The sequence below is a fragment of the Astyanax mexicanus genome, chromosome 25 (genome assembly GCF_023375975.1).
Source record: "Astyanax mexicanus isolate ESR-SI-001 chromosome 25, AstMex3_surface, whole genome shotgun sequence".
Classification (NCBI taxonomy): Eukaryota; Metazoa; Chordata; class Actinopteri; order Characiformes; family Acestrorhamphidae; genus Astyanax; species Astyanax mexicanus.
The window spans coordinates 4389362-4401952 of record NC_064432.1 but is presented as its reverse complement, the minus strand read 5'-3'; the positions used below and the strand labels follow the sequence as shown (position 1 = coordinate 4401952).

At 37.0% G+C, this 12591-nt stretch overlaps 1 protein-coding gene across 1 annotated transcript; it reads left to right on the top strand.

Moving 5' to 3' along the window:
• The first annotated feature begins 746 nt into the window (after positions 1 to 746).
• casp3a (caspase 3, apoptosis-related cysteine peptidase a) lies at positions 747 to 12076 on the top strand. Its single transcript, XM_049472462.1, has 6 exons — positions 747 to 1003; positions 1999 to 2141; positions 2533 to 2661; positions 4842 to 5017; positions 7365 to 7479; positions 7585 to 12076. The coding sequence occupies exons 1-6, from the start codon at positions 930 to 932 to the stop codon at positions 7812 to 7814; spliced, it is 867 nt and encodes a 288-aa protein (XP_049328419.1). The 5' UTR covers positions 747 to 929; the 3' UTR covers positions 7815 to 12076.
• Positions 12077 to 12591: the final 515 nt, after the last annotated feature.

Below are 12591 nucleotides of genomic sequence, written 5' to 3'. Positions count from 1 at the left end.
CGAGCACATGTAACCTTAGTAAATAATAGTAGATAATAATTATTAATAAGGGTGAATTAAGCCGTCAATTATTATTATTAATTTATCTATATAAATATCTGCTTTTGGACAAGCTAACTCTGTATAGCTAGCTAGCTGCTGTAAAGACTGTAACTTAGTTATATTTATTAATGTGTAACGTTAGCCTATGTACTAAATAAAAGTCGATCATTATTAAAATTAATAATAAACAATAATTAATTAATTAGACATTCATTATTATAAATTCTGCCACATTATTGACTTCATTACGACAAAACTTCAAGCGTTAAAGACTGTTTATTTATTAAGACGAGCGTATGTAGTAAATAATTGTCCATAATTATTATTAATTAAGAAAAATTTAGCTATTATTATAAGTAGTATTACGTCAGCAATATAAATTATTTTTTTATTACAATTATATGTATTATTATATGTATTATTACAAGAGCATTTTGTAAATAATACTAGGTAAATCATTATTAATAAAGAGAAATTATTCAGAATTGTATCAATATTAATTCAGTCATGTAAGATATATAAATGGCTTTTGGAGTAAAATATTCTACAGACTTTTATTTAATTCATTATTAATAGTAGATATTATTATTATTTATTATTATTATTATTATTATTATTAGTAGTAGTAGTAGTAGTAGTAGTAGTATAAAAATAAATAATGTAGTAATAATTAGCTGTTGTTTATAAGGTGTCTGACGTCACTCTTGTTGTCTTCCCGTCCGCAGCTCTGATTGGCTGGTCGCGCAGACAAAGAAAACACACCGGACATGTGCAAACAGTGAACAGCCTGAGGATTAAAATCATTTTAACGAAACTGCAGCGTTCCCGCGGCCTGTTTCTGCACGCCCTTAACATCTTATCTGTGAGAAAAACCTCTTTTAATCATCATGTCTGAGAACGCGGAGAACAAGCAGGCAGCGAACGGAGACGCCGTGGACGCGCGACAGGCAGACGCTCCAGAGTAAGCCTATCCTGCCTACTGTTGCTATGCATCCCATAATATTGTTCATTTTTAATACTGTTGCTATGCACATCCCATAATGTTGTTTATTGAAATACTGTAGCTATGTATACCACATATTAGTGTTTATTTAAATACTGTTGCTATACATGTGCCATAATATTGTTTATTTAAACACCATCACCTATAATATTGTTATTTTAAATACTGTTGCTATATATATATATATATATATATATATATATATATATATATATATATATATATATATATATATTATATTATATATTATATTATATTATATATTAAATGCTGTGGCTATGCATATCCCATAATAGTGTTTATTTAAATATTGCACATATGCATGTGCCATGATTTTGTTCATTCAAATATTGTTGCTATGCATATCCCATAAAGGTGTTTATTTAAATGCTGTACATATGCATATCCCATAAAAGTGTTCGTGCAAATACTGTAGCCATGCATATCCCATAAAATTGTCCAATTAAATACTGTAGCCATGCATATCCCATACGTGTTTATTTAAATATTGTAGCCATGTATATCCCATAATAGTGTTAATTTAAATACTGCAATATTTTTTTTTTATGTGACACATATTTGACACTCATCTGAATAGTTTGCGCACTGTAACTGATGCACATGCGCAAATGTGCAGCTCTTCACGTGAAGTTTCGGTTTCATCTTCTCCAGCATCACAGCAGCTATCAAGGAGTTCCAGTGGCTGACAGCTGAGATTATCACTGAGAATGCTTTCGAGCTTCCTGTTCCTTTTTTCATTGGTACTGGCCACGTTCAGACATTTCATTGGAAGTTTAAACTGGTTGTGTAATCAGTCTTTTAATATTATTGGAACAGAAAGTAACAGTCTGTTACACTGTTGTCCATCAATTGCAGACAACTGCAATATAGTGTCTAACTAAATTGGGTGTCTAACCATAATTGCAACGCATCAATTTGTGATTTGATTGCAGCGCTGGTACGGCTGGGGCCGGAGGAGGGGCGCAAATGCAGGTGGACGCGAAGGGCCACGCCCACAGCTTCAGATACAGCCTGAACTACCCTAGCATCGGACACTGCATCATCATCAACAACAAGAACTTCCACAGGAGTACCGGTAACACAGTCCATCACACAAACACATCAGAAAAAAACTCTTATATTCTGCTTGTATTCGTTTATTTCTCTCCATTACTGATCCGATATGAGAGTTGCTATGGATACAACAGACTCAGTAGATCTTGAGAAGTGGTGTGATTAAACCACTTTTGATCACTGGAAGTATGAAAGCTTGTAGCACATTGGTCAAAAACCCACAACGCCTAATCCTTGTAGAATTTCACTGTATTTCACAACTGGAGCATCATACCAACTGTCAAACTTGGTGGTGGTAGTGTGAAGATGTGGGGCTGAGGATTTAAAATCCTGTAGTCTAGGTCTCATTTGTGTGCGTCTACCTTTCTAAGAGTAATTTGTATGTGTGTGTTTTTTTTGTTTTTCTTCGAAAGGCATGAATCAGCGTAACGGTACGGACGTTGACGCTGGAAACGCCATGAAAGCGTTTGGAAAGTTGGGCTACAAGGTGAAGGTGTTCAACGACCAGACTGTGGATCAGATTAAGCAGGTTTTAACTGCAGGTAAGACTTGAACTCCTCTTGTTCAGCCACGCTCCGTTTAACCAGTGACTGAAGTTAACCAATAGCTGTGCAGTTCTGCATAAAAAAATTGTGTTTTAATGGGAACAAAGTTCATTGCTTGCCTCAGCTTTATGATTTGCTTGATGCTTGATTCCTGCCTTTTTTTATTATTATTATTCTTTGCGAACTTCAAAATGCAGCCATGTAAAAAAAAAATAAGACACTCCTTGTCTATTAAGAAACATGTATATATTAGTATTCAATCTTTTTAGCAACATACTGTATGTAGATAAATTGCATTTTATTGTTTATTTAATGACACCCTTTGACCTGTCACGTCAACCATTGTCTAACATTCACTGGGAGAAAGTATTTTCCTACTCCTTCATGCAGAATTCTTTCAGTTGCATGTTTGAGTGGTGTTTTGCTGCACAGATTGTTTCCATACGATTTGGGTCTAGTGTTTGAATTGGCATTTGCAGAACTTGCATGGCCCTCCTCCACTACCCAAAAAGTTTGTTCCTTCCTGGAAGTTGTACTCGGAACAAAGGTGACAACACCTGTTGCATTAATCAAGGCATGATTGGCTGAGCTGTGTTAAAGCTCTGTAAATGCAAACTGCATTCTGTTGGCCCCAACTTCCATAATTCATTTTCATCCTGTCTAGTGACAGAGTAGCATTTTGTTTAGTGTTTTTTTTTTTGCTATGCAATATTTGGCAATGTAAACACAACATTAAGTTTAGAACCTATATTACCTTACTCTTATATTAAAATAAGAATAAAATCCAGTAACTAACGCTATCCTTCACCATCTCCATCCCTCTTGAATCCTTTGTTACAGAGAGAATAAGATTCGATATCCTGAACCTTAAAGACAAGCTTTCCTTCTTCCTTTTTCATATTTTGCATTAAACACAAAATTCCATTGTGCTGATCTTACATTGACTCTTTAAATCTTCACTATTAAAACGTTCAGTATTGAGAAGAAAAACGTAATTGAATCAAGATTTTTCACATACGGATTTCATGTCATATTTTACATTCTTTCAAAAGTGTAGTAACATCACTGCTTAGGGATGTTACTGTCAGAGCTCATCACATGACTGATAATGAGGCAGAAACAGGATGTAGCCTGTTCTCACCTCCACCCTGTATTTACTGAAGACACAAAGCCAGTTATCAGCCAAACCAGTCCAGCAAACAGTCCTTGAGGCAGTTTTATTTCTTGTTTTAGCAGCAGGCTACAGGCCGATAACATTCATTACATTACATTACATTACATTTGGCAGACGCTTTTGTCCAAAGCGACTTACAATAGTCAAGTACAAAAGTAATAGAAATTAAGATAAACCATTTTTTTAGATAGGGCTTAAAGGAGGTCGAAGGGAAATAAAGGGATAGAGAAGTGAAGGAGGGGAAGAAGGAAATGAGGTTAGAAGTAGTTAGTGTGTTAGAGGTGTTAGGAGAGTAAGTGCTCTTTGAAGAGCTCTGTCTTCAGGAGTTCATTAAAGATAGTGAGAGATTCTCCTGATCTGGTAGTGGAAGGTAGTTAGTTCCACCATTGGGGAACTCTGTATGAGAACAGTCTGGATTGGTCTTTGCTTTGTGTGAGTGTTTGGCAAAGCGAGGCGACGTTCATTGGAGGAGCGCAGCGGCCGGGAGGTAGCGTAAGCCTTCAGGAGTGATCAGTGCAGGTAGGGAGGAGCTGTTCTGTCATCACCTTGTAGGCGATTGTAAGAGCTTTGAATTTGATGCGAGCATCAACTGGTAGCCAGTGGAGCTCAATGAGCAGCGGAGTGACATGTGCCCATTTTGGCTGGTTGAAGACCAGACGTGCTGCTGCATTCTGGATCATTTGGAGTGGTTTTACTACGCAGGCCGGGAGGCCAGTAGTAGAGGCCACTCACCTCTGTATGGCGAAAGAGCTAGCACTTAGCACTGTTAGCGGCTAATGCTAATAGTGTTCCAGCCTCTGTGCTGGAGAACTAAACTGAAACTCCTGTATAAATCTGTACCTCAGTTACAGAGTGGCTTTACTGCTTCTTACAAACTGGCTGGTAGAATTCATACATAAGGTTTCCCCATTTTTGGGAAAATGAATGTATTTTAAGTGCATTTTATAGTGTGAAAAATATGGTATATTAAAAAATGAATGCTTTGCTTTTCTCCCTCACTTAGTTGCCAGGGAGGACCACAGCCGCTGTGCATCACTGGTGTGTGTGCTGCTGAGTCATGGAGATGAAGGCGTGTTTTTTGGGACGGATGGAGCGCTGGAGCTGAAATCTTTAACCAGCCTGTTCAGAGGAGACCGCTGCACTTCACTAGTGGGCAAACCCAAACTCTTCTTCATACAGGTGGGTGCATATAATATGGAGGCACATTCAGGCTTGTTCTTTCCCATAAGCTGTGGGTGTGTTCTAGCAGTAACCCATCTTTATAAAAGCATGTTAGTTTAGTTTGAGGAGAGAAGAGTATGAGGCAATGGATCATGGGAGTAGTCCTTGTGCTTTATGTAAGAACACTGTGTACTTTTGTTTAACCCAAGCTCACAATTACCACTCAGCACTAGCAGTAGTAGAGATTTGATATAGTGCAACAATAATATTATTATTACAGTAATACAGTTTATTTTTTAGGGCGCTGAGTCATCCTGCAATCTAAAACGCTGCTGGTTCGAATCCCGGTCATGCAGCTTGCTCTGTTTTGGTGGATAGATTGCGCTCTTTCCCCCTCATCACTCCTAGGGTGATGTCAGTCAGCACAAGGCATCTGTGAGCTCATGTATCAGAACCGAGTCGCTGCGCTCTCCTCAGCCATCTCTGATGTATGTTTGATGCACCCAGTTGTGTTCAGATCTCCATTGTTAAGTTGATGGTTTAAGATGGTTTGATTTCGGTTTTTGGTTTAATGTCTTCCTCACTGTTCCAAACTATTCTGTATGTGGCTCACCCTGAAGATCTGCCCATTCTACCAATGGATTCTTTATTCAAAAAAAAATCCGTGGGCCATCTAGTGCATACAGGATTGAACAGGATAATCAAGATTGTACATCTTTACATGTAGAACTTACCCAAGAGCATTGAAGTTGATAGTTGATAGTGCTTTTGTTAGAAACCTGTGGAACCTGAAGAACTTTTATGTGGCAGTGATTTTCATATTTTACACTTTTCATTAACTGAAACATAAGGAGCTTGCACTTGTTTGCATTTTACACTTAAGTAGCTATATTCAAGTAACATTTCTATATTTTATATTGGGTTCATAAAAATGTTGCGATTGTACTAAATTGAGTTCCATGGAAATAAATGTAAAGGAAACATTAGTTTGAGAGGAGAGAGCAATCCCACGTCACTGAACAGCAGCAGGGTTGTTCAGCACCGTGGACAGCGCATTCATGCTTTGAGGGCTGATGTTTGCAAGGCCAGAGGGCTGGGGGCCAATCCAGCCCCCACCACAACCCTCAGACAAAGCTTTTGTGGCTAATGAGAAAAGTTCATTTAGACTGTATCTGGTGTTTTGAAGATCTAGGTTATTATAGGCAACAACAGGATTTCCTGTAGGACATTCACTGCATCTGATGAAGCATTTGTGCAGTTTTAACTTGTTTAACAGGAGATTTTGGCCCAATCCCTTTGGCCTTATTTGTCATGTGGGAGGATCAAGTTTGAAAAAAAAAAAACGTCTAAAAAAACAGATACATTGTCAAAATAAATGGGAGCTAAAGTTATCAATTCACTAGAATCCTGTTTTTTTATTTTTTGTTTTTAAATGAAGCAGCAGCCTCAGTAACTACTGCTGCACCACTTAAGGTGGAACGACAATTAGCTACAGAAATGTGCTACTATTGATTGTTTTAGGCTTGCTTTAAAAAGAGCAAAGGGCAATAATACATTGAAACTACATTAAACTAAATTAATTCAAGAATTTAAACAAAGAAATATTTTTTTAATTATTTAATTATTTTTTATTACTTATTTATTGATAAGTGAGCTTACATTTTTTTTATTTCTTTTTAAATATATATTTTTCTTTTTTGTTAATTTATTTTTTCTCTTTTTAGTTATTTAATCATTTTAGTTAATACTATATTTATTGCACTGCTTTATTTCCACATTCAGTTAGTTTTATAGTTTTAAATTATTTTTATGCATTATTTTCTAAGATACATTTTATAAAATTTATTGTTTTTAATTTTCCTTCCTATAGTTTTGAATATATATATATATATATATATATATATATATATATATATATAATATGTAAATATTTGTATTCTCATATTCATCATATTCTCATAAAAATAAAGGTTGGTTATTGTAACCCTAACACTTCCCCTCTACCAATCTATGCCAGCAAGAATCACAGCACCCACAAATCATAGGGGTAGGACTAAGTGGTAGAGGCCAAGGAGTGAAATGGGATTGGTCTATGGTCTTGCATAGTGTATTTTAATGGGGATGTAACAAAGCATCGTTTTACAATTCAACATTATTGAAAAATTTGACAAATGTGCATCGTGGGAACATATAGGATTTCATGTTCTGTTTAGGAAATGTTATGCAGTTGCATTGTTTGAACAGCAGAGGTCGCAGTCCAGTTCTCTTTGTAGACCAAAGAGCCAGTGGGCGTAAGCAAAGGATGAATGATATGTCAGTGTTTTTTTTGACTGAACTCAAACACGCGATGTGTCTGTATTGGCAGGCCTGCAGGGGCACTGACCTGGACGCGGGTATCGAAATGGACAATCCTCCAGATGGTTCGCCTGTGAAGATCCCAGTGGAGGCAGATTTCCTCTACGCCTACTCCACAGCACCAGGTAGATAAACAGACCGAATCCTCCATATAGCTCCTCCAGCTCCACAGTAATTAGCCAACAGAAGTGATTTTAAACCCATTTCCTACTTTGGCTTGGTCTTTGCAGGTTACTACTCATGGAGAAACACCATGACCGGCTCCTGGTTCATGCAGTCCCTCTGTGAGATGGTCAGCAAATACGGCAGAGAGCTGGAGCTCATGCAGATCATGACCAGGGTTAACTATAAAGTGGCGATGGACTTCGAGTCTGCGTCCAACGCTCCGGGATTCGACGCCAAAAAGCAGATTCCCTGCATCGTGTCCATGCTGACCAAAGAGATGTACTTCACTTCTTGAGATAATGCAAGATGATTTGAACACAGCTTCTGCATTTGGGTGGTTGAGGGTTAGGCCACAATCGGGGATTTCTGGACCGCAAACGAACTACTCTTATTCTGTTTTTCTTATTCTGATTCCGCTTTAGAAATCCCTGATTGTGGCCTTGTGGAGAGAAGCTCTTCTCTGACTGACTGTGGAATTCTGGGTTTTCATGAAGTGGGATTATTTCACAGTTATCTGAATATCATTGTGGTCAAGCTTAGACTTTGTATGGCAACTTTACAGGAAAGGGGAAAACATGCTTCTTAAGTTTCAGGGGAAGTCAATGTCAAAAGTAATTTTAGAGCTATTTCTATTGGTTTATACAGTATGAAATTCTGAGACAATATGGAAAAAATCATAATTTGTGCTATAGAGGGAATGTTATGGGCATTATTTTCGGCTGCTTGTACCTTTATATTTCAGAAAATAACCATTTTTGATATTTAGATATTTAGATAACTGGTCAATTTCTCACTTCATGAAACTCTCACACGATTTGTAGCTTGGGAATGAGGGTGAGGTTTAGACATAACCTTGAAGCAATGGCCTATTTGTTTTACACCTGGTTATTTCTTGTGATTATTATCTGGATTCTATCTTAAGATCTAAACCACATGTGTTTACACGTGGTAGTCAAATGTGTGTCCAGTTTGTGTGCAATGGGCCATTAAGTCCAAGGCTAGTCCAGTGGAAAAAGTAGTTGGTACTCCATGCAGCCTCTTCCTGTATTTACAGATGTATTAAGAATGGTTGCTGCCTCGAAATGCAACATTTTTTTTTTACATGCTGTTGCGATCTTCTAAGTTTAAAGGAATGCACAACAGATTTGGCAACCCATGCTGACGAGGAAATGAACTCGAGAATGAGTTTCGGTTGTCAAATTAGGCTGTCTTCTAAAGTGGTTTAAGAATGGTGTGTTCACACTTGCACATTCATGTGGTTTGATCTTATCCAGATATACACCTGATACTCAAGACCAGATGCATAATGTGACCAGGTGTAAATGGGGTCTATTTTTTTTTTTTATTGAGCCATGTATATGCAGAATTGTGTTTTGCTTTTGCCGTACCCCATTATGTCCATTCTAGGCAACTTTAAACGAATCAGATAAAACCACTATGCCCAAATATGAGAATATGATATTTCACCACCAAAGGACCACCACTGACCAAATGCTTTTTATCACCTATGATACCCAGACAGTAGTGGTGTTACTTTTCAGAAACACCTACAAAATGCATCTTTAGCTTGATTGATGTTTCTGATAACAAAAAAAGACCTAAAGGTGTAGATACACTGCAGGGGCAGCTAAAAGAATAGTTTTGAGGGAAAAATGGATGTAATCAAGTCTTTTGTTCAAATTAACTTCTTAAGCTTTGAACTGCAGCTACGTTAGACTAAAGTTGTTCAGACTAGAAGTTAATAGCCAGGTCAAACTGCATCCATCAAGGTCAGTAAGTAGGCTTTTCATGGTAATTACTTTATCTATCATACATCTTTAAACTGGGAAAGCATCGTGTTTAATTTCTCAACAAAAAAAAAGAATTTAATAATCTGTAAATCCAGAAATTCCACAGTGCATATTTTATTCACATACTAGTTTTCTCAAAGGTCTAGCATCATGAAATCCGGTGCAGGTCTCCGGATTTCGTTCATTTCATTTTCAATTTAACCATAAAAGTTTTATACATTTCAGAAAACTTCTAAACTACTTTAGTCTTAATTGACTCGCCTATGCTCCGCCTACAATTGTGATTTTTTTTTTTTTTTTTTTTTTTTTTAAGAGCCAGACAAGTTTGAAAATGGAGCGCCCCCAAGCATTGAGCTCTGAAACAGTGGAAGAACTCTTGTGGAATGTTCCATGTTGTGATGGTTGGTGCTCCATCCAATAGCAATGTTCCTCCATAATGTCATAATGCATATTAGTGAGATGGTGTCCCAATACTTTTGACCATTTCATGTGTTTTCTGTGCACATATAAAGGGAATACAAAGTTTTGTTTGTGCATTTAATAGAAAACATCCAGTGAGGCATCGAATCCCAAGAATACTGTTCTAACTGTTAAGCATGGTGGTGGGAGCATCCTCCTCTGCACTTTAGGTCATTATTTACAGACTACAAAATTCACAACAGCAGCTACTAAAAACACATTTGTGGGTGGAGCTTAGATAAGCCATTTGGCCCCAGTTATTCGGTAACTGAGTCTTCAGCAAATAATATAAAATAATAAAAAAACTAGTTTACATGGGATACTGTTACATAGCTACAGCTGACCCAAGTCCAAAAGGGGATGACGCTCTGCTGTACACCACAGAAAGCAAATACACTCCACTGTGAACTACTTTTGATGTCTTTTTTTTCCTCTTTTTTTTTCTTCTTCACAACAAAGGGAGTTTTATACCTACATGCATGATGTACGTATTTATACAGTAGTGATTCTGTTTTTTTTAGTGTTTATTTTGCAGAATATTCAGATTAATCACCGTTAACATCGTATAACCACGCTTTAAACTAGCACTGGACATCAACAAACAAACGGGTTGTATGCTGTAGTTTAAAAAAATCAGGGACTAAATAATTTTTTTTCAAAGTCGAAATCAGGATTTTGTATGTACATACCACCCATGTGCTTTTGTTTGCGTGTGTGTTTGTATTTTTGTGTGGAAGTTTCTAGATTATTTAAGGTCATTAGATGCACTCCAGTGTTGCTTTAGAGCAGGGGCTGATCCACGAAAGTCTAAAAGACTTAAGAATTAAACATTTTTTTTTTTTTTGCTATGCAATAAGAGTTTAATTTGGTACGTAAGCATTATTGAACTTCTAAAGCATACATTTATACATTTCACTTTCTAGACCATAATATGTAGAGTAATCAGTAGAAATGGTCCATTTTCAATCTAATGTTAGGTTAAAAAGAAAGGCTTTTGCCTTAACACAGGGCGACCAATCAGAACAAAGCGTGTTGTTTGCATACCGTACATTACTCTCAAAGACGTGATCTGTTTAGTTCAAACAAATACACAAATGGCCTGCCAAAGGAAATGCCTTTTTTTAGGAGGACAATTGTTGAGTCGGAAGGTCTAAAGATGCTTTAAGGAGTGTGAAGGCACTCAAACACGTAATCTATGTTCCAAACTGTAAAGCATGGTGGTGGGAGCATCATGCTTTGGGCCTTCTCATAGATGGACAGCTACTAAAGGAGCGTTTTAGCCAGGACAGCTTCTGGAATGATGCTTCATCTTAGCACACTTACTTATTATTTGCATATAGGAATCTTAAAGGGACAGTCTGCTAAATTCTAAATGTGATAAAAAAAAGAGGCATAGCAGCCTTTCTGGTAAGCTTTTTAGAAAGGGATGTTTTTTTTTTTTTTACAGTCTGGTGCTATTCTTAAGAAACACAACAATGCATTTTTTAGATATTGTGATATTTCTAATAACAATACTTTTTGATTATTATTCTTTGGAAAGCTTTCGTGAGTCAGCCCCAAGCGTTTTTGCCAGTGTGCCTCAGCTTCGCTTTAAGACAATTCACGAACCAATCGAGACCGAGCTGATTCAGGTTTACTGGGGAGCACCAGTCCTTCCAGACTTCACTTTGAGGAACACTGCCTTAGACCACCAATCAGACGTGACCTCGAGTGACCCTTACTGAGCCATTCTGAGTCTGTTGATCTTGTTCATATGGTTTGATTAGATAAAATATGTGGTATTTTGATTGACAGCCATGTGAGGTCTGATGCTGCGCTCCATTTACCTCAGAGTTGAACCTTTAGATATATACGCTATCACTGTTAGCATTGTTAGCGATATCTGTCGATAGCAGTGCATTATGTGGTATTTTGCACTTCTAAACAACATGAACACATTTAAACATATAGAAGTTAGTACAAGATAGTACAGTGTGTATAACTGAGTTAATGAGACACCAACAGACTTCTGTTGAGTAACTCAGGATTGGTGAGGTTCCCGACGTTCCTAGTGGAAAATCAGACTTGCAGGAGCATTCCAGTTACGATTTGCCAATTAGAACCAGGAAATTCTAATTTCTGAGTCCAAATAGAACGCAGCATGAGTCCTAACTGTTGCCGGATGATACCAGCAGCCCTTGTCATCATGTACAATAGTGTTTTGCTTTGGTTTCTTGAAGATGTTCTTGCACTGCCTTTTACTCGATCCCTTTTACACAATTCCTCTGTATTTCAACAATAAATAAATGGCATTATGTTTTGTCAACATGGTGTAATGGTTGTATATTGTGTTTGTGTAGTATTCAAAAAAAAAGTCGTGTTCAGAAATATCAATGTCTAGTCACTAGACCTAGATGGTTGCATGCATACGGTATATTAGAATTAGTATCCTTTATATTTTTAGCATTTTTTAAGCGACAAAATGGCATGTACAGGGTTTGTACGGTCATGAAAAACCTGGAAAACTCATGGAATATCAATATGACTAAATGAATGATTGACTGTGTGAATGCTTGACTGATTGACAGATTGAGTGAGTGAATTAATGACTTAGACACTGACTGACTAAATCAGGGGTGTCCAAACTTTTTTTTGTTGGGGGCCAGAAGGAGAAATATATTTGAAGTCACGGGCCACACTAACAAATAATGAAATATACCACTTTAAATAATACTTCTTTCCTGATTATTTCATTAACACACCATTTTACTCGACTTACTATCTTTATCTTTGACAGTGTTGTGTAAACTAAGATTTTTCAAATTGATGTTTAATTTCATGATT